At 39.4% G+C, this 20,784-nt stretch overlaps 3 protein-coding genes across 6 annotated transcripts; all 3 read left to right on the forward strand.

Moving 5' to 3' along the window:
- Nucleotides 1–22: 22 nt before the first annotated feature.
- On the forward strand, nt 23–5,453 carry LOC126872286 (uncharacterized). The gene is made up of 5 exons (XM_050632014.1): nt 23–3,192; nt 3,288–3,533; nt 3,647–4,023; nt 4,097–4,251; nt 4,546–5,453. Exons 1-5 carry the CDS (start codon nt 2,580–2,582, stop codon nt 4,850–4,852), a joined length of 1,698 nt encoding a protein of 565 aa, XP_050487971.1. The 5' UTR covers nt 23–2,579; the 3' UTR covers nt 4,853–5,453.
- A 600-nt stretch (nt 5,454–6,053) lies between these two features.
- LOC126872707 (receptor-type tyrosine-protein phosphatase mu-like) lies at nt 6,054–15,836 on the forward strand. Its single transcript, XM_050632816.1, has 30 exons — nt 6,054–6,419; nt 6,490–6,642; nt 6,716–6,975; nt 7,058–7,277; nt 7,354–7,707; nt 7,794–8,063; nt 8,136–8,279; nt 8,338–8,456; nt 8,533–8,716; nt 8,801–8,862; nt 9,120–9,324; nt 9,399–9,517; nt 9,582–9,774; nt 9,850–10,149; nt 10,268–10,509; nt 10,576–11,187; nt 11,301–11,572; nt 11,642–11,942; nt 12,305–12,392; nt 12,482–12,558; nt 12,642–12,773; nt 13,075–13,215; nt 13,301–13,498; nt 13,569–13,765; nt 14,197–14,303; nt 14,384–14,598; nt 14,670–14,795; nt 15,049–15,203; nt 15,287–15,422; nt 15,509–15,836. The coding sequence occupies exons 1-30, from the start codon at nt 6,236–6,238 to the stop codon at nt 15,581–15,583; spliced, it is 5,841 nt and encodes a 1,946-aa protein (XP_050488773.1). The 5' UTR covers nt 6,054–6,235; the 3' UTR covers nt 15,584–15,836.
- A 712-nt stretch (nt 15,837–16,548) lies between these two features.
- LOC126872718 (probable inactive tRNA-specific adenosine deaminase-like protein 3) lies at nt 16,549–20,362 on the forward strand. Of its 4 annotated transcripts, none has more exons than XM_050632852.1 (2): nt 16,549–16,801; nt 18,531–20,362. In XM_050632852.1, the coding sequence occupies exon 2, from the start codon at nt 18,964–18,966 to the stop codon at nt 20,233–20,235; it is 1,272 nt and encodes a 423-aa protein (XP_050488809.1). In that variant the 5' UTR covers nt 16,549–16,801; nt 18,531–18,963; the 3' UTR covers nt 20,236–20,362. The 4 variants fall into 4 exon arrangements, with proteins under 4 accessions (XP_050488809.1, XP_050488810.1, XP_050488808.1 ...); XM_050632853.1 differs by having other exon boundaries at nt 18,959–20,362; XM_050632851.1 differs by lacking the exon at nt 16,549–16,801 and adding an exon at nt 16,842–17,964 and having other exon boundaries at nt 18,959–20,362.
- Nucleotides 20,363–20,784: the final 422 nt, after the last annotated feature.

Here is a 20,784-nt window from a genome sequence, read left to right on the forward strand (position 1 = left end):
TGCCTACGTTGAACATGTGATAACCCACGTTTCCCCAAATTTTACCTGATGGAGCAATAACCATAAGGAACCTCTTGACTCGTAGGTGTTTTATGCCATTTAAACCAAATACCGATAAATCAAAAAGCCTCGTTTTATGACAGTTCCTTAGGATTATTGCGATCCGCTTAATTCTATGTGCTCGCTGGTAGCCGCCTCGGACGCAGAGTCACCGGACGTAACACAGATATTTTCTTACAACGAAGCATACACGTTCGAACGAAAGAATTTCTTTCAAACACGAAAGATGACTATTTGTTTCGATCGATGGAAAAAATTATATATAAAACACGGACGAGAAATATGTAAACCTGGTACATATCGCAAGAAAGGGGAAAAGTTCACTTTCTCGTTTCTTCCGGAACAGAATTCTTCTGTCATTGATAAATCATTCGGGCGGAAAATCTGCTACGCTTTCCTGCAAACAGATCGCAATTCCCCAGAGAATAACGACGAATTACCGCTTAATGGAGGTGAAAAGAAACACGTTCGAATCGATTCTCGAGAAAATACACCTGTCATATGTCCGGACTATGGTATATTCACTTTCTTGCCATTTATTAAAACGAAACTATATTAACGATGAGGCACATCATTAGAAAAAAAAGTGGGTGTCGTATTATCGGTACTTTTCCTGTCCTCGATTCATAATATAGGACGAACATTATCCTCGTGTTCTAGCACATTCTCCCAAGCATTTTTACCCTAACTACTACTATGAAAGAACTAATTCCATTCGTTGGAGCATGAAAGCAATAACTTCTTGCGAAAACTAAACGTTATTACATAATAGCGAATCGATGATCCGCGTAGTCGCGCATTTACCCGGCGTTGAAGTCTCCGCGCACGTAATTTCTCCAAAAACTTGCGCCCAGGCTCGTCTAATATACAGTCGGAATTTTAACACGTCGGTTTCCTCCCTATTCCTTGAAATGACTTTTCGGCCGTTAACATGACGCTCGGTAGTACGTATGAGCTAACAGTGTATTTGGTGCATGAAGAGTGAAAGATAAAGAGCGTGTTTGTGAGCGATACGCGTTTGTGTTGGAGCAGCTGTTACGATTGGGGCACGCGTCTCAACGGTCGCAGCAGCTGCCCAGAAAATTATCTATAGTAACCTCGACTGAAGTTCTCTCATGATGTTCACGTGATGAATTCACCGTATGTCTTATATACGTTTACAACAAATATTCTATTCCTAAGAAAACAAAAAGGTCGGTTTAACGAAAAAGAATCAAATTTCGATTTAACAAACGGTCAATGATAAGCAACTACTTCGTTTCATGAATGATATTATTTTTTGTAATCTCTTACGATACATAGGTACCTTAAAAGATTAACATAATTCTACATACGATAAAAGTTAGAAAATATTTACTTCACAGAGATCTTCGAAATTACCTGACACGTAATTAATTACATTAATAAGCTGAGAAATTAATAGTTTGGTAAAAATCCTACGTATGTGGATTAAATAAATAAGTAAATAACTTGCAACCTCTATATACATTTCAGGATTGGTTTGGAACGTTATCAATAAAACAATGATATTGTCGTACCTCATTGCGGTGCTAATGAAGATGCGCACAAAGTAATGTTCATAAAAGTTACATCGTATACATATTTTGTGAAAGCATCGAAAAATTTGATTTTTAAACCATTGAAATTAAAATATGCAGCGGTATTTAAAATTTAAATGTCACGGTAGAGGTGAAAAGGTCGTATAAATTCCGCAACACACTATCGGGGGTAGTAGCAATATAGAAAACGTTAGAAGGAACTATAGGCATCAGAGTCCCCACCCTGTGATGCGACACCAGGATCGCATTATGTGAACCCTCTGACAACCCCTCAGGTAATACGTAGCATACATGCACGCTTGTGTGATGGAAACGGTCGAAGAAACGCCCTTCGTATAGTACACATCTGCTCTTGAGGGAACTCATGTGGCAGTTCGTTGGAAGCAACCGTAGCGTACGGATCGAACGCATTTCACCATTGGACTTTGCTCAACGGAGTCGTCGACTTTTCCATCAAGTTACCAACAAACTTTTTTACCGTTACGAAGGAAACTTTGGACAAACTATTTCTTACCATTTTTGTGAATATTAAAAAAAAATGGTTAAGAAAGATTGAAGATCGAGGTGTCTTAAATCGTGATAGCAAGGAGAAACAAATTGAAAGAAGAAAATGTGCAGGGCAAACCATATCTCGAGCCAAGACATCGTCTCACCACCTAGGCGAACGGTAACATTCTCCCTGGAAACTTGGACATCGCCTACCTACGTCAGCAGCGCTTTCCTGATTCTCATCAATCGAAGAAACAAATCGTAAATCGGAGGATATAATCCTCCGGTTTATGTACAAACAATAAACAACAGCTACTAGAGATACTAAATGCGCGTGACGATCGTCGCGCGCGTCTCGATAAATACTCGTTCGTTTACATCCAGTGTCGCACGCGGACTGTTAAAGATAGCGTGCCTCGTGAAACTAAGTGAAACGGGTACCAAGCAAAGTTGCAACCTAGAAAGGATAAAATGATGGATCAAATAACGGAACTAGTTCCTGTGCATTGTTACACGAACCCCTCGTTTTGCCGCCAATCGGAATACATACCCGAGGATCATTCCGATGACCTACCACCACCACCTCAATTTCAAAGTGGTGACGATTTACCACCACCACCTCCGCCATTGCAATTGCAGTGCAACATAGGTCAAAGTAACCCTGCGTTTCAAGAACCTACCGAGGGTAGAATCGAAAACAGCGACGGTAAAGACAACAGATATTGTTACCTCGAGAGTAACAGCAGTGTTGCGCATCGAAGATATGGAAGCGTTCCAGTGGAGGGACACCGCGCGATATACAGCCAAAGGTCAAGGTACGAGTACATACAGGACGAGCAGAGGGATCAGATACAGAGGAGGGGTTCTTTGAGGTACGAGTTCATTCCACACCAGCAGGTGCAACAACGTTCTGCACCGGCGACCAACCAAGACGATGGGAGGGAACTGCAGATGCAAAGTTGTCGGAACAACGGCGGCAGATACGCTGTTGTACCGGGTGATCAGGATTACCAGGACGAAGAAATCGAGTGGAACAGCGCAAAGCACGTGTCGTCGGTGCAGAGTCATATTAACACGCCACAGGGTAAGTTTGGCGAGATTAACAGGCGTACCAAGCCTCGAAATCCTATTGCAATTTTCTCGCAGCCATGGCAATAAAATAGCAACACGTGTTATTAGGTCGTTATACCAGAGTGCCTTTGCAAGAAGAAGACCCGCCAGCTCTACCGGAACGAAACGCCCAGGAGCTGTCGGTTTCCCCGAGAAATAACTTAGCCACGCAAAAACTGCACGAGATATTGACTACTCCGAGGAAGCCTCGATCCAGGTCCGAGGAGAGGACTCTATCTCCAAAGAGACAACAGTCGTTCAATCAAACCGGTACGCCACAAAGAAGAGCACTCACACCAGGTGGTTCCCCGACTGGTACGCATACCTTTGACAACTATTCATTCCGCACGACTGCGTCGTAAAAGATCGCCAGTTTTTCTTATCAATAGCTGTAGATATAAATAAATTTGTATTCCACGGAAACGTAGGTCGAACGTTCAGCCCTACTCGTTGCACGCCTCAAGGAACTCCACAAAATCGTACGTTCTCCACGAGACCTCAAACATCCACCCCGAACAAGGAGCCATCTGCACGACGATGTCTACCGTTATTGGAAAACCCGACTCGACAACAGGAACTCTGTCCAGCCAGCAACTGTGGAAGACTACGATACGTTGGCACGGCACCGATCGACCTTGTCACGATGGGTCACGGTGATCCACCGCCTCGTTACGCGTACGTGGAAAATGGACCAGAATCTATGCCGATGGTGTCCGGTTCACCTAGGTATCAAGTGATACCTACAGGACAGAAAAGGAACGGATACCAAAGCGTAGAAAGTGCTTTTATTGCTAGAACCGCGGTGGTGAGTAAAATACGTTACCGATTGCGTAACCACGTAATAGAGAATGACACGATCCTGTGGTTTATTTATACAGGTACCACCACTGTCACCACCCAACAGTGACGCAAATACAACCTTGGCCAGCGGCGTGGAGAAAAACGACAGAAAAAACGCGCCGCTCTTATTACTTTTGGTTGGTATTTTAACCTGCGGTTTGGCCCTGTACTTGTCTTGGACGCAGGGAAGAAGGTAATTACGCACGGGCAAGGAATCCCAAGTTACAAAAGTGTTTTCACATATCCTTATTTTCCAATGAAGCGACTTTTTCTCAAGTTCTACATTTCACCTTCGTAGTATCAAATTTTTCTCGTCATACGAAAGTATCGCTTAACGATACGCTACTTAATGTGTTTGAACCTAATTAAGTAAACATCTAAATGCTGGTATATAAATACAATGGCGTTGAAAGACTTTCTACAGCCACTGTATATCGAAAAATGTCGTAAATATTGTCAAGTTCTAAACGTTGACGTTCATTTGCAGATATTATTACGACAGTGCCGCGGGTTGCGGCGTCTGCTGTGCCTTAGCTGGCGCCTGTAGGACGCTACGAAAGACTTGGACAGGACTCGCGCTTGCAGGATTATCGGCACTGAGCTGTGCAGGACTTTTGCTACTTGCTGCCAAATCCCCTAAATCTGGCACCCCTCTCCACGATGTCACGGCCGGTGCTTTGTGTGGAGTTTCCTTACTAGGTGCTATTTTGGCGTTATTCGCGCTTCTGTCACCAAGGTGCAATTTAGGACGACACAGAAGGGTGCATTCTTGGATTCCTCGGCTTTCACCCTGATTTTCGCATTCAGATTGTCTAATCGCGTGTTCTCGATATATATAGAATATGATACACCTGGCAAATTTCAACAATTTGAAATTATGTCAGGGTCAAGGTCCTCGATGATTTCACCAATACATGCAATTAGTTTCAATGACATACGTAAAGGTATTTTCCATTCTACATATACTTCTAAGGTTTAGGACAGATTTAACATAGGTTTGCGGTAGATTTTCATTTAAAATATTTGTAATTTAGGGATATAGCATGCAGTACTCAAAATACTTCTGCGTAAATCCTTGAAACCAAAGATGGCTACTACATATATTGGTGAAACGTACCTCAAAGTCATAGAAATTGTTGAGCTGTAGCCTGTTCTTTATTCTGTAATTATAATTATTTTTGCGCAGTGAAACGTTGTCTGACCAGGCATAGAAATCCTAGTCTGCTGTTTTGTCAAGAATATTTTATAGTTACGTATAGTTACGTTCTATAGTTACGTATCGTTATCTGAAGTGAAACAAATTGATAATATGTGCTCGCAACAATTACCCAAGTACGATACTTTGTATTTTTGTAAAACCCTGTATATTTTCTATCGATTTTTAAATAAAACAATTTCTACATCAAATTTCCGACAATTTTCACATTCATCGGTGAAACGATCGAATTGTGGCAAAGTTCACTTGTTTTAGCGTCGAATCAGCAAAGCCGTTTGCTGAACTGTGCGCTGACGAAGAAACGATAAAACGAAAAATAATCAGTCTGTTCACAACGAGTATAGTAGTCGAATCTGACTTCTCTGATCTATCTCTCCTTGCAATTATAATAATATCGCTGCTTAGCATTGATAATAGGCCAATTTAAAAAATGCAAAAAGGAGAGGCTTCTTAAAGTTTATATTTCTGAAAATACCAAATACAGGCCTTATTATTTACTATAATTGCACTCTGACGCGAAACTGATGGAATTATAAATATGCCGTTTTACGTGATAAAACCAGCAACATAATATAAACCGCCGTATTCAGTAAAAGCAAAGAAAAATTTGCGAGTCCTGTCATAGTATTAGTAAACTAAAATTATTAGTAACCAAGCAGCGATATGTAGGTACATTTATCTCATTACATCCGCTATAGTCAGAAGTTATCGTACGAGTCCAGTTATTATCGCTATATCACCAACAGGAAGATGAGTTACTTCGTCCCTCTCAAAATCTTCCATTTCGAACAGTTCAAACACAACAGTGGTTCGTTGTAACAGATACGCTAACAACGCGAAAGTGACAGTGTCGAACGTTTATTTCCTATACTATGAGGCGTGATTTTAAAATTTTGTTTCACTAAAGAAGAAAGAAACGGAAAATTATTTCACCAGTTTGAATAACACGTAACGATCTACGATGAATGTGTTAGCTTTATCGTACCTCATGGTACAGGCAGTTACCATTTGTGCATGGTCGATACAGGAGCCAATTTTCATATACCAGAATGAAAAAGGGAATAGGAAAGTAATGTGCGTATCAGAGGATGATGGTAGCGCTTTATCCTGGAAAATAGATAGTGATATATTTGACAGTACATCTAGTAAGTTTTCAACGACAGTGTCTTGAATAAAAGTCGCAGTTACTTTATAATATTTGGCATATACGTACAGAGTTCCAATTTCACAATACGTACAAAGGAAGGGACATAGATTGTGATCTAACTTCGTTTGATAGTTGCATGTTAACGTGGAAAACTGAAGGTTGGCATCTAACAGATTCCAAAGAAACACCCATGGGTCCAGTGTTTGATCGTCAATGGGAAGGTTCGATCCGATAGTTTCAACGTAAATTAGTTAATACTACTTAACGTGCTTAAATTACTGACTAAACTTTTAGATTTCAGAGAGTACGGTTATTCTTATACACCAGACAATGTCCATTCGATTACTGAATTTCAAAGTTCGGGAGCTCTTGTATTTTCTCTCCGTGTTTGTAATACGGACTTTACGATACTACTATGTCGCTCTGCAAATTACGAGAAAGATTTATGTTATAGGATGTCTTTCCTAGACCTTGGATTCAAAGTTAATGTTATACTAACGCGATGTATAATGGGTCCGTTCAGCTGTAATGAGCAAACATATCACATAACGCAAGTAATTCATTATGCGTATTTATTTAGTATCACGATTCCTTTTTATAAATAATTATAGCGTAATTATATTTATTGCGGCATAGGGTCCAATATGTTTCCAGGATAAGTGGAATACATATATTCTTCAGTGGACTACAAATGATACAAAAATTGCTATAAACTTTTATACTACGACAGATGGGAACACCTATCTACCAAAATTAGTTATGGATTACCATCATGATACTAAAAGGCGAGAGTCAGCTATTTCCTATCACTTATTTTTAATAAGTGATAAAAATTTGCATTTTCGATTTCACTTATGTTAGTCGGCTCACCTTGATTAATCAGAATTAATCGATGAATAAAAAATATCTACGACCGTGTAATTTTATTTTAGACAATTTTCTCCATACAACCGATTCAAAAGCAATTTTAACGAGTCCTACTTTACATCTGGACACAGCGAATCTTTGTATAGAAATGATAGTTGGCCTGTGTGAGGAATGTCAAATGGAAATAGCATTAGTCAAATCATCTAACGAAAGTAACAAGGAAAGTTTAGAAACAACCGATGGATTTACTACAAAAGCTGATAGCTATAAATTTCCCATGTGGCAATATATTCGAATTAACAAGACTGTTTCTTCCGACATTGGTAGACTTGTAAAACTTAAACTAATACCAAAACTTAGGCAGAAAAGTCAGAGACCATCGTGGGCTGTGAGAAATGTTCGCATGTGTCCTCCAGTAGGTACGTCCAGTAGGTGACCAGTAACTTCGACAAAATGTCAATGATATGCATATTAAATTTAAATTACCATCGCATCTTGTTCATAGACGCTATACGATATAGTGTAATCGATAATTTCGAATCAATCGTTTCCAACAAACTGTGTCAAAAACTGATACCGTACACGCCGAACTCCTTGCTGGACAAGAAAGATCTCGTAGAGAATTTGCATTGCCCCGAGGGCAGGGTGGGGCCCTATTGTTCTATAAGTTGCCAACATCATTTAAACGTCAGTGTGGACTGCAAAGGAATTAAAATTTGCAACGCAACGAGTTGTAAATGTCCACCAGGATTTATGGGGAAGAATTGCGAAGCTAGTAAAGACTGCGCATTGTAATGAGGATAAGTAACGAGAGACGATAATTTTCCTTAACGGATTTTATTTGCAGAATGTCCTATCGGTCAACATGGATATAATTGCGAGGAAACCTGTGGTTTGTGTTCTACAAGCAATTGTAGTTTTATAACGGGACACTGTAAATCTGGTTGCGATAATTCCATACGATATCACGTGCCACCCTTTTGTAAAACAGGTAAGCGATTGATATTCGCAATGTGGCAACGATATAAATACCAATGAATTTGTTCAAGCCGTGGATTATCCTCCACCACCTAACATCGAATTTGTCAATGAAACAACCGTACGCGCGACTCTGCCAGTGCCAGAGATATACAAGTCGATCATTTCTAGATATCGATTTGCTATATGGGTAATTAGAATGCTTTCGAATATACTACGCTTTCGTTTCAATTTAAGATAGGAAAGTAGTATTTTGTTTCTATTAGAAAGAGGGACAAACTTATCCGATTGGAAACTATACCAAGATAGTTAACGATACATCAACGATGGTTGGCTACACCGATGACTTAGAACCCGGCGTTTCTTACAGAATTTCTTGTTCACTGTACGTTAACGATGATTCCACGCCTATAACCGGTGGATGGAAGAATTTCACAACACATTGCATTTGTGAGCTATCGTTGAATTTAATACACCCCCCCTCCTCAGCAATTATCGATTCAACAATAGATAATAAATCATGAAATGTTTCAGGGGCTCCCACATTCGACATAGAAATAAGGAATACTAGTTTCATATTAAAGAACCATCGAGAAGTAACGTATAATATTTATTGCATAATATTTCAGCTGCTTCTGGAACAAAGAAATGTTTCGAACGAAATTACGTTTTCACAAGATTTTTTTACATCGGTCAATTCTCTGTTCGATTCAACGAATTTTTATTGGAAACATTTTTTTTTCCTAAGCTATCAGGTTGAATGAAAATATCATTTCATCCAGCGTACACGTGGATCAACTACCTGACAAACATACTCCATTGATTGAAAATGTCTTGTGTTACTGATTCTTAGGAAACGCTGTATCCTTGCCCAAATAGTACACAGCATTACGACTACCTATTGACAATAAAAAATGGACTGAAACAAATTGATAAAGGAAAGCTACCCAAATTGCCCTACGAATTTACAAAACTGACACCTGATACTAGTTACGAAATTACAATCTGGTATAAGTTGGAGCTTCTTTTTGCACGAGTGATTCAGACCTCTGACGGAGGTAATTAGAGTAATTTCTTTGATTTCATTCCTTTCACGCTATTGCTTCTATGATATCTCTATTTACATCAATAGTACCGTCACAAGTAAGGAATGTTAAAAAAACATTGTTATCAAACAAGGAAGTGGCACTGAAATGGGACCCTCCTCTATACGCAAATGGGATCATAAGGAAATACGAAGTTGTGTTACAGGTAACTAAAAGACGCGATTCTAGCTAATTAAAGACCAATTAGCAACGTGATAATATGTTTCGAGGTCCAAACATACTTCGGCTGTGAAAATTTGAAAATTCCATCGCTAAAAAAAGACACTGTTTCTGCCTCTACTACGTCCACCAATATTACGTTCTCTAATCTGACTTCTTACGCGCGTTATATTGGAAAAATAACAGCCTACACTTTTTATCGTGGCCTAGAAACGCAAGTCGAATTCTCTACGAATCAGTCGGGTAAAAGAAACACGCTATTTTTGACGAATTTCAAATTTTTCTGTTGCAAAGATAACGACAGCCTTTCACTTTCAGACACTCCGAGTGCAGTGTACAGCAATTTAAGATTTCAAAATTATACATTGACGTGGGATGCCCCGATAGATTGCACTACCATTTCCGGCCCTATCATCGCAAAGATTCTGGTCATTGGTATTAGCAAAGCGGTATCGAGTTTCAGAACCACGGAGCAAACTGTGAAATACTCCCTCAACTTGGAACATACGTTATATGGTGGCGAAATGTACGAAGCGCGAATTTACGCTATCAGAAATTACACTGTAAAATACAACGGATTGCATTATGAGAAGCTTATATTTATCACTCCACCGAAAGGTTAGTTTATCGCGTTTCCACAAAGTTTAACTTAAATTTTACGCCGCGAATTCGCGCGAACATTTCGTCCTAACAGTATTTTCAAATAATATTAATAACCAAGATTAATTTTCAATAGCTCCGCCGTCCGTAAAGCAATTAGAAATCTATGAAATCGACTGGAAATCGAAGAACGTGCACTTGAGATGGCTAGAGCCAGAACCACCGACTAATGGAGAAATACGACATTACATAGTAAGCATTTGTCATAAGAATTGCGAGGTCAAATTGGAGATACTGCCAACGGAGTATTGTAAACTGTGGGATAAATACATCTGCGCAATCATCGATCAGTCCCATCAACCAGCTGATTTCATTACGGTATGCAGAGATGCCACCTGTTGCTCTATGATTAATCTCGACGCGATAACAACTAATGTGTTTTAGGTTTCGGCTGTGAATGTAAATGTGTCAACTCCTAGCCCGTTATCGTCCGTATCGATTATGTGGAACGAGATTAAGCCAGAAGCGCCGGAAATTATCGTCGAAGCTCTCGACAAAGGAGCGGTGAACCTAACCTGGTTCCACCCTTGGAAAGCAAATGGGCGTATCCAGAAATTCGTGATAAGCGCGGAAATGACATCGTCCGATCTGAGAATGCTAATTGAACGATCGCAAAAGAGCACGCTTTATGAATATCATATCGTAGAATATCAATTACAATACAACAAGAAACTGCATCTATTGCCCTCGTCTACTTACAAAATTTCCATTCGAGCTGTTACGAATACAGAGACGTATGGTGAGAGAAAAGTGATAGACGTGAATACGTCTTTAGCCATGCGATTCGAGAGAGAGTTAACGATGGAAGTGTCTAACGCAGACTCGACGATCTTGTTGCACATTCCTGCCGTTCTGAACGACACACGCTACAGTATAACAAACGTTATTGTAAAAGGTTCACAGGCTTGTCAAAGTTACGTAGAATTGAGTCCATATATACGTCAGAAAGCGGATATCAAACCTAACGAGATCGCGTGGTATGCCGCCAGGTTTTCTGTAAGTATTCCACTGTTTTATCGTAATGCTTCTTTCGTCTCCATAAAACCAATCACACGTACAATCATACTAAAAGGTATTTTTCGTCCAACAAACTTTCACTGCCGCAACAGACCGACGAGTTTGCCAATAAAGAATTCACGATAGGGGATAACAAGTTTTACGATAATGTCACAAATTGTCCACTAAAGCCACTCCAGTCCTACGTAATAGTGGTTATTGTATTACCTGAAGAAGGATGGACGAACGATCAGATTCTAGTCGCAAAAACAACGTCGATTTATATCCGTGAAGTACCGAAGCGATACGACGAGGCGTGGCTTATTGCTATCATTGCGATATTTCTTGCCATTGGGATTTTAGAAATCTTTCGAGTTTGTCGAAGGTATGATCAACTTTTCTCCCGATATTTACGGACAGATTCGTTATTTGCAATTTGTCGCGTTCCTCTTAGAAGACGAAGGAGATCTTTGAAGAAGCTTATCGTACAAGAGAAAATATCCTTCGTACAAAAAACCGGAAATCTCGATATAGAGTCAATGTCGTTGGGCTCTAAGCAATTTTCAACTAATACGCTCGCTTCGAATGCTAAACACTGTATATCGCGTGGAAGCACACCTTGCAGTGACGGCGACACGGTGCATATCATCGACACTGATCAGAAAGAAGAACAAATGTCTCTGATAAAGGTGGAGGACTTGGAGGATTACGTAAGACGAGCGATAGATTCTGGATTGCTCGATAGACAATTCGATGTAAGTCTTTCGATATTTTAGATGATTTACGATGATTCTCGTCGATATTCAGACAGCACGATTTTCAAGGTATTATTGCTCTATTGCTTACAACAGTCTTATTGAATTAATCACGACATCTCTTCTAGTTGGTAGAAACATACATTTTATAATATTTATTTAACACATGTAGTTTTTTAAATGATAATTCATAAAGTAAATAAAGACGAGATTTAAAGTCCCAAAAATATTTGAGCAGCGAGTAAGTTACATCGGATTTGCATTAATTTTACGTCGAACATCATGGTGCCTGAATATTAATAAAAATCACTGTATAAGAGATGTAACAAATATCGTAAAGATATATTTAAATCGCGAGAAAGATGCTTCCAAGAGGCCAAACGAGTCCGTCTGAGTACGGGATGTTACCGCAGAACAAATCGAAGAATCGATACGGAAATCTCATAGCATGTACGTAAACTGTTTCAACATGTTTAACCAAGCTAAATATTTCACTGTTTAACTGAGCTAAAATGCTAATCAATGCTGGTATTCTGCAGACGATGCAAATCGGGTGATACTGGAAAAACTTCCAGACGATCCTTATTCGGATTATATTAACGCCACTTACATCAAGGTAGCAAGTTTTGATAAGATAAAAACACATGATTTTTACCTTCATAAAAAATTGTAACGATAAACGTTGAATTATTGTGAAAGGGCTGCAAAGAGAAGTTTTACATAGCTACGCAAGGTCCAAAGCCGAACACGGTCATCGATTTCTGGAGAATGATCTGGCAAAAAGAAAGTTACATAATTTGCATGGTTACGAACTTATCCGAAGAAGGAAAGGTAAGATGTGTCAAAACTGAAAGGCAGTCTGTGACACACGAAGACTACACATGGAAAATACGACGAGTCCACTTTTGTTGATTTTTTGGCTTTCATTTCTTTCAGTGGCTAAAGATCGAATTAGGACCGTTCGAAATTTAATATTTTTTTTTTTTAGTAAAATTAAGAGCGAATCCTAATGATAGAATTTATTGATCACTAAAACTTTGTACATTTATATATTAATAACTTGTTCCCTCCCTTTTCCTTCGATTACAAATCATATCCATTTCAACATGCTCCATATCATAAATTCCCACAGACAAAATGCGAACAGTATTGGCCTGACACTGGAAAAAGGAAAACGTACGGCGATATAACTGTTTTGAACGCCAGGCAGGATGTGTTTGCACATTTTACATTTCGTACCTTGTACGTGACGTATAAAGACGAAGCCCGTAAGGTAACAAACGATATTCAACGAAAAGATCAATATCTTAGAAATCTATATTTCATTGAAATATTTTCGAACGATGTTTAACAATTAGATCCAGCATTTGCACTACACAACATGGCCAGATCATGACATACCGTTGTCCACACATTCTATGATAACATATCTAAAGAAACTCTTGATAACACCACCAGGAAATGGACCAGTGGTGGTCCACTGCAGCGCAGGGGTCGGAAGAACTGGAATTGTAATTTTATGCGACATTTGCCTTCGTCGTGCGATCGCAGAAGGGGTAAAATATCTTTCAAGAATATTCTCGAATCTGTCGGAAGCTGAGCAATATTTTTGAAAAATATTTTCAGGCTGTAGACGTGTTCGCCGAAATGAAAGCTCTCAGGTCTCAACGGCCCAATATGGTAAACAACAAGCAACAGTATTTATTTGCCCATTTAGTACTCGTCGAATGTCTACTTTGTTCTTCAACATCTTTACCATGCGACGAATCTCTACCACTCAAAATTAAAAAAGTTAAAGAACAACTGGTGACTCAACGAGACAGGTATTTTTCAGGGTCTATGTCTGCTACAATCCAAAGTAAAATAGTTATAGTACAAAAATTCACATTTAAGTTGGTTTAAGTGATTTTGATCTGAAATAACCATTATAAATGATTCAGACCTTTTTCATTGCTGGTAAACGGTATTTTAGTATTGGTGATAGAAATTGTTTTTGGTCATCTGTAACCATTATCAATGACAAGGTTTTATATGGTTATCGATAACCATTATAGATAATTTAAAGCGAACATTGTATAATGAAAATCTTTTTCATCTTGATTTCGAGCATCTTTAATAACATTACTGAACAATTCATGTTTCGTTCTACTTAAAACGATAGCTAACGATTTCATTAAAGATATACAAAACTTAGTCAAACCCTGATTTAAAAAGGTGAATAAACGTTGTGTATAAAAAGATATTGTAAAAACAGTTTAGAGAAAATGGCTTGGCACGACAAAGTACTTCGATCACCGGTCAATGAAACGTTGCTATCGGAACGCAATCTTGCCAAAAGGAGATTTCCAGAGTTACTTCCAGGTTTGGAATAATTTCATCGCTTCTTATACATTTCCATACTTTCTCAACGCCTGAGCAATAACGCGACAATTCTTTCACAGCGAAAGTCAACAGAGTGTATTTAAAAAGATATCCACCGACAGATGAGAACAGCGATTACATATCCGCTGTTTATGTGGACGGTGTAAGATTACAGAATCAGTATATAGCTACGCAACTACCATTGCCTGGGACATTTAGCGATTTCTGGAGAATGGTGGCCGAGTATAAGGTGGAGCTAATCGTCATGTTACAATCGCCAGATTTGGAAGATACGGTATACCATCGGACCGCTAAAAAGGCACAGGCGATTAGTCAGAAGTTATATTGAAATTAACTCTTTTATAGACGTGCTGTCCCATTGTTAGAAACGGTGAATTTAAACCAGTACCATATATAAACATTCGAACAAAGGAACTCGATGAATTTGAGCACTATATATTGCAGAAGTTAACACTCGTCGATAATTCGGAGGTGAGTTACGCTATTGTTTTTAAAATCTTCTATCTACCATCTCGGGACATCTGAGAGAACTGAAAATCAACAGATAATTTCTTCACGCCATTTTCGCTTTCTTCTCGTTCGATTTATAATAATTGCACATTATTTCATAACAGCCCATGGTCATTATAAATAAAGAGATACTAGGTAGGATATCTTGATTAAGTAGAACGGTATAGCACTCGTCTGAAGCGAAACGTATCAACTTGTACATTATTTCATTCAGAAACCTGCTATCGAACAAGAGATAACAATCTTATGCTCCACGGAATGGCAACCTGGCAGAAACCAAGACCCACCTGAAACCATAGCGTTAGTGACATTGTGGCAAGCAATGCAAAAAATGTTAAAAGGAGACGGACCTATCGCTGTTCTTTGCCAGTAAGGCTATGTCGAAACTTCATAAATATCTTTATACACATATGTCGATTATCGTTTATTATGTCGAATCTATTTGAAATTAGCGACGGCGTAACTGGCTGTGGGCTTTACCTAGCCTTAAGTTTCCTTTTGGAGAGAATGACTATAGAAAAGGAATGCGACGTTTGTTTGGCAATTCGCGCGATTGAAACATTGAACCCCGATTTTATCAAATCTTCGGTAAATTTATTAAAAAATTACTAAAGATTACTATCTCTAGATGATGTTAAGATTGCAATGGTATACAATGTATATTTTTGTTCTAGGAACATATTAAATATCTGTACGATGCAGCCACGGTATATTTAAAGTACTTGGAAACCAATGTGAAGCGTGAATAGCCTTACCATTTAATCGAACACAGTAGATTCGATTTGTTACATAAATCAACTCGAGTAACTTCTACAAGTCGTAACCGCTTTCCTAACATGTGTATCGTTCAAACTATAAATTACATCATTGTGTAATTACTTAATACTAAAAAGTCCTGTCTTTTAATTTTCACATTTTCACATACTTTAGTGTCCAAGGCAAACGACTTTCGTTCTTACGAATGCTATCATGATACATCATAATATACATCAGTATCAATGACCTCGTCATAAAATGATTTCTTCCATGCTGCAAATTACATATATCCTTTATTCAAAGAAGCATCTTCCTCTCGTTAAATAATCGCGATAAAATAATCGTAATTAATAAAAGTTCGACGGATACATTAAAACATCGATCTCAACAAACGTTTACAGAGAAAAAGATGACTGACAATTATTGAAAATGTACTTACAAAATTCGAGGAGTGAGAGTCACCTTTCACTAGGGGCCATTAATCTGCTTGAATTAGCATCGTGTGCAAAATATAATGGTGACGCCATCATACACGTTTTCGCGCCAAATTTCAGCTAGTCGAAACATTCCGTTCCCGCCGATATTATAACACCGCCAGGTATAACATTCGAACTGAACGATAAAATAACAATCTCATAGTTTCTTTTCTATTTCAAATGCCACATACATGGCGAATTATTCGATCAAATTAAAGTTTAATAATGCAAATTTCGATTTTGACACTATGTAGAATATAACGTAAATAGAAGGCTATGGTAGAGACAACTTACATTTTACTCTGAATTCATTGATCTTGTGACAGGATTAGGAAAACTTATTCATTGTCTGGCTTGTCTTGATGATAGTATCAGGTAAACGGTACGGAATATCGTAGAGAGAATGGAAAAATGTGAAAAAAAGAAGAAAGAAAATACGGAACGTGGTGTGGTCGTGCTTCCCTTCCTCCAGTCGGCAGCTTACACGAATGGCCGACAGAGGGTGCGCCAGTAGCGCCGATAACTCGTAATCACGAAAGGTATACGTCGCGCTGCTGTAAACGTCGATCTCCGCGGATATCTTCACGTGCGTTCTGTGCTATTTGTGTGTCGTTGTCTGAGTGTAAAGCATCGAGAGGTGTGCAAGGTGTGGCTAACAGAGATTTACCGGTTTATCGTTCCCGGAAAGAACCAGGCCGAAAGCAGTCGTTGGAACGTGTACTCTCACAGCAGCAGGTAAGAGATTTTCATCGTTTTTCAGTGGTGGTCGTGTAAATAATGTACGCGTGTGCTCGTTTATCATGATCGTGTCGCTCTTTTGGTAATACGTCTCATCTTTCTCGATCAACTCGATTTGTTTTGTTTGACAAGCGCGAAAGATGCGGAGCACGCGTGTCATGTCTCGATTCAAGGCCAGGGAGGACATATTGGCACGTGAACAGAACCCATTAAAAAATAGACCTCCCCGACCGAACGAAATCGCGACGTTTAAATCGACCATAAGTTGCTTTACAAGTTCGCGTTAATTAAGTGGCCGTCTCATTCGTCCAGTGCATTCGCCTAGCGAGTTTACGTTTGCGTGTGCTGCGTCACTCGAGCTTGCTTGTTGTTCCTTTTACGTTATATAAGGAACACGCTTTGCACGAATGTGCCACCACCATCTTTGTTGACGTAACGAAGCGCGAAATTTAACTTATTTCTGTCGCCGACGAATACAACGCACACCACGAACACGATCTCCAAATCGTCTAAACTTTGAATATTCTTTGATTTCTCTTGCTTTCTATACATTCGTTCAAAATAGTTTCTGTGGAAGGCGACTATCGAGATAACGAATTAAATGAAATTCTTACATAACGTCTGGTTATAAGTTACATATTCGTATGTATATATTATTCTTTCAACGTTTCAATAAAGCTCAGTCGTACGTCGCGTTCTTTCACCGAGATGCATAATAAAATTATCAGTCGTCTAATGATCATCTTTAACAATAACCTCGTATTCGCGACACGCTATTACGCTATGAACGTTTTATAATTTAATCTGTCCTGTCCACTCATTTATCCATTCACAGAACATCCGACCATGGCATATTTTCCTCCCGCTGGTCGGTTAATACGCTTTAAGATGTGACTTCCCAAGTAGCATTGTCGAATCACGTTTTCGATACTGATGTAACTCGTTTACCGACCATAAACATATATTTATGTCGTGTCAATTAAGATTTCCCATCGATGTGATTTAAACTTTGTTCGGACAAAAGAGATTGCATTTCCAATGGGTCTTTCATCGAGTACCGTCTCGTCTCGAGACCTATTTTACACGATATCTTGTCCGCCTGATAAAACGACACGATCCAAGGCGTTAACAAATGAAGATCACAGGAAAAAACTTGATAAGTACGTTCTTGTTCATTTTTTTATTTTAATTTCATCCTACGACTGTAAAGAATCTGCTGCTAGGTCCAAAGGTGGAAACTTTTTCAAAATAACTGGTGGACTAATTTATTAATTATAAACTAATTGTAAACTTTTTATTAAAAATCAAAGGTGTTAAGAATTTTAATATCTTTGGTATTTTATCACTGCTACATATTTAAAATTACGAACAGGATAGGAAAACATATGTGCAGCCTCGAAGCCGAATAGGAAAATAATTTTGATAGCACGAGATTGGATTTCAGAGATGCTTTCTTATAAAGGATGGAAAATATGACTTATCGTGTTCTTCGCCTGTACTCTTCAAACATTTTCCCGACTTGTCCTTCTCGTTTTTGTCAGTCTCTCTCATAGTTTTATATCATTGTCCAACCCTCGTGGCAAATTCATGGATATTCCAAATAATTTGTTGGTCGTTCGATGGCCTAAACTGACGATTCGTGCCAGCAGTCATTGGACATGTCCACGAAAATCAGGCAACTATCGTACGATTTCACGACGGTCTCTCGTTACCGTTCCATCCGCAGGTTTCACGTTTAAACTGGCAAGCGATCGTCGCAGGATCGGGATGGCGTGGCAACAAAGACCTTATTCCTTCTGTTCGCGGATCGACGTCGTACAATTGCGTCTAACTCCGACAATCGATCCGACCGTGGCCCAACTTGACAGCAATTTAAAATCGCTTCTCCTCCTGTGAGCCGTACCAAGTGCACCGCCACAAACTATCATTCTCCCACGAGACGTTGTAGATCTTCTTCCGCTTCTTTTACCAGGCGTTATTATGCGGACGCGTTGCTACGTCTAATCATAGAATAAAAGAATAAGTAGTCGAATAAAGCTTGAAACACACGAAACAGACGATTTATCGGAAAAAAAAAGAACACCGAAGATATAGAATTCGAAAAAAACATCGATGAAGATGAACCGACGAAAAGTGAAAGCACCATCTTTTCAGGAGAAATGGCGATCTCTTCGCCCAAATGCGCCAAGGGCAGCGAAATGGAAACGACGACAAGAAGTTGGATAGCGAGACCGATTTTAAACCACGACCTCATTGCTGATCTACCTCTTGAGCTTGTCTACGTGGGTTTACTTAAAAGGAAAGAGGACATCTCGATCGCGATTAAGAGTATCTCTTCCGTTCTGCCAGGTTTCCATCATCTGAAACGTTGCTCCTCAAACAAGTTGCTGTTGGCGCCGGTAGACTCTAGAAAATTGTTAGCGGAAACGAAAGACTGCAAGGAATCCAAGGAAGAATTTACTTTGACTCAAGACAAACTGAAAATGATATTAACGGAAAGAGGATTTAACTTATCCTTATTGGAAGATGACTTTCATACAGCGAAAGTGCCAGCGAGAGCAGCCAAAACGAAAGCACAAGCTGCGCGGGCCTCGAGCATTTGGCCTTTGAACTTTCATCCAGATCCTAACATCGAACGACTGGTCGATGGATCGATTTTCACGGAACATCAATTGGTTCTTATAGAGAGGTACATGAACGTTGTGGTAGAGGCAGCCAGATTAGAAGCTGTCGGCGACTCGAATTGTAACGGCAGCGCGGTGATCGTTGACCCAGTGGATGGAAGAATCCTTGCGGTCGCAGCCTCGAAAATCGATCGGCATCCAATGTGGCACGCAGCTATGTTGGCCGTAGATCTCGTTGCCAGACTTCAAGGTGGAGGAGCTTGGAAATTCGAGGAAAGATTGGAACAGAAGGGTACCGATGATTCGGGAACTTCTGAATCTTCCGCCAACAGAAACGCAGAAAATAAAATGACCAAGGAAATGAGAATCAAAAGGAAATATGTCGAAGAAGCTCCACTTTGCTATCCGGAAACGCTATCGAAAATTAACCTTCCAAAGGAAGAATGTCTGCAATCTACTGAAATTCGACGAGGACGTAGGAATAACGGTTCAACGAAAACGATGGATTCTAGGACAGTCGAGCAGACTGAAGCAGCAGACACGAAAAAATGTGGTCCTTATTTATGTACAGGATACTGGACCTTCTTGTTAAAGGAGCCGTGTCCTCTTTGCGCTATGGCACTCTTGCACTCTAGGGTTTTAAGAATATTCTACGGTGTCCCGAATAGAAATACAGGCGTGTTAGGGTCCAAGACGGTCTTACATGCTGTACCAGGGTTGAATCATCGATATCAAGTTTGGAGTGGCGTTCTGGAACAAGAATGTCGACAAGCGTTGCAAGAAATCGAGCACAGAAATATGAATTGACTCACACGGCGTATTCGTAATGATTAATGGCTATTTTCTAGCAAGCTATGATTCGCGGAACCATTTAACATTGTCGCTCTGTTACAGACATTTTGTAAGTTTGAAGAATTAAAAACATTGAAGGAAATCCTGCACGTGTTTCGATACGATCCACCATGTACGATCATGATTTTTGTAACCTTTGGCAATGACGTTGACGAAAGATCTCTATCCTTGGCACTGTCTCGAAGTAAGTTAGTGGAGTCGTGATGCAGTGATATCAATGTACCAACCGGTTTATAATTTCAATCAAAAGCAGACGACGCAGAAGATCTTACACGTGGTTCGGACGTGCGTTCGTCCATTATGAGGCAGATATATGTATGACCTTGGTGTCTTAGTATAATTTGCAGGAACAGAGGTCTCTACTCGTGGTTGATACTAGACTCCTTCGTCTATTCGACGAGTTAATACTTACGTCTGTTATACAATCACATGTTCCTAACCGAACAATCGTAAAAGTCGTTCTTTTTTTTCCAATACATCCGCGTCTCTCGAATTAAACCTGAT

The sequence above is a fragment of the Bombus huntii genome, chromosome 13, assembly GCF_024542735.1.
Source record: "Bombus huntii isolate Logan2020A chromosome 13, iyBomHunt1.1, whole genome shotgun sequence".
NCBI lineage: Eukaryota > Metazoa > Arthropoda > Insecta > Hymenoptera > Apidae > Bombus > Bombus huntii.

Excerpts from the sequence above, each read along its gene's own strand:
- LOC126872286 (XM_050632014.1), top strand. The coding sequence starts at position 2,580 with ATGATGGATCAAATAACGGAACTAGTTCCTGTGCATTGTTACACGAAC. Across the intron at positions 3,534-3,646 it reads ACCAGGTGGTTCCCCGACTG|GTCGAACGTTCAGCCCTACT; the intron begins GTACGCATACCT and ends ACGGAAACGTAG. Across the intron at positions 4,024-4,096 it reads TTATTGCTAGAACCGCGGTG|GTACCACCACTGTCACCACC; the intron begins GTGAGTAAAATA and ends TTATTTATACAG.
- LOC126872707 (XM_050632816.1), top strand. The coding sequence starts at position 6,236 with ATGAATGTGTTAGCTTTATCGTACCTCATGGTACAGGCAGTTACCATT. Across the intron at positions 12,393-12,481 it reads ATACGGAAATCTCATAGCAT|ACGATGCAAATCGGGTGATA; the intron begins GTACGTAAACTG and ends GGTATTCTGCAG. Across the intron at positions 14,304-14,383 it reads ATTTCCAGAGTTACTTCCAG|CGAAAGTCAACAGAGTGTAT; the intron begins GTTTGGAATAAT and ends ATTCTTTCACAG.
- LOC126872718 (XM_050632851.1), top strand. The coding sequence starts at position 17,937 with ATGAAGATCACAGGAAAAAACTTGATAA. Across the intron at positions 17,965-18,958 it reads CACAGGAAAAAACTTGATAA|GAGAAATGGCGATCTCTTCG; the intron begins GTACGTTCTTGT and ends CCATCTTTTCAG.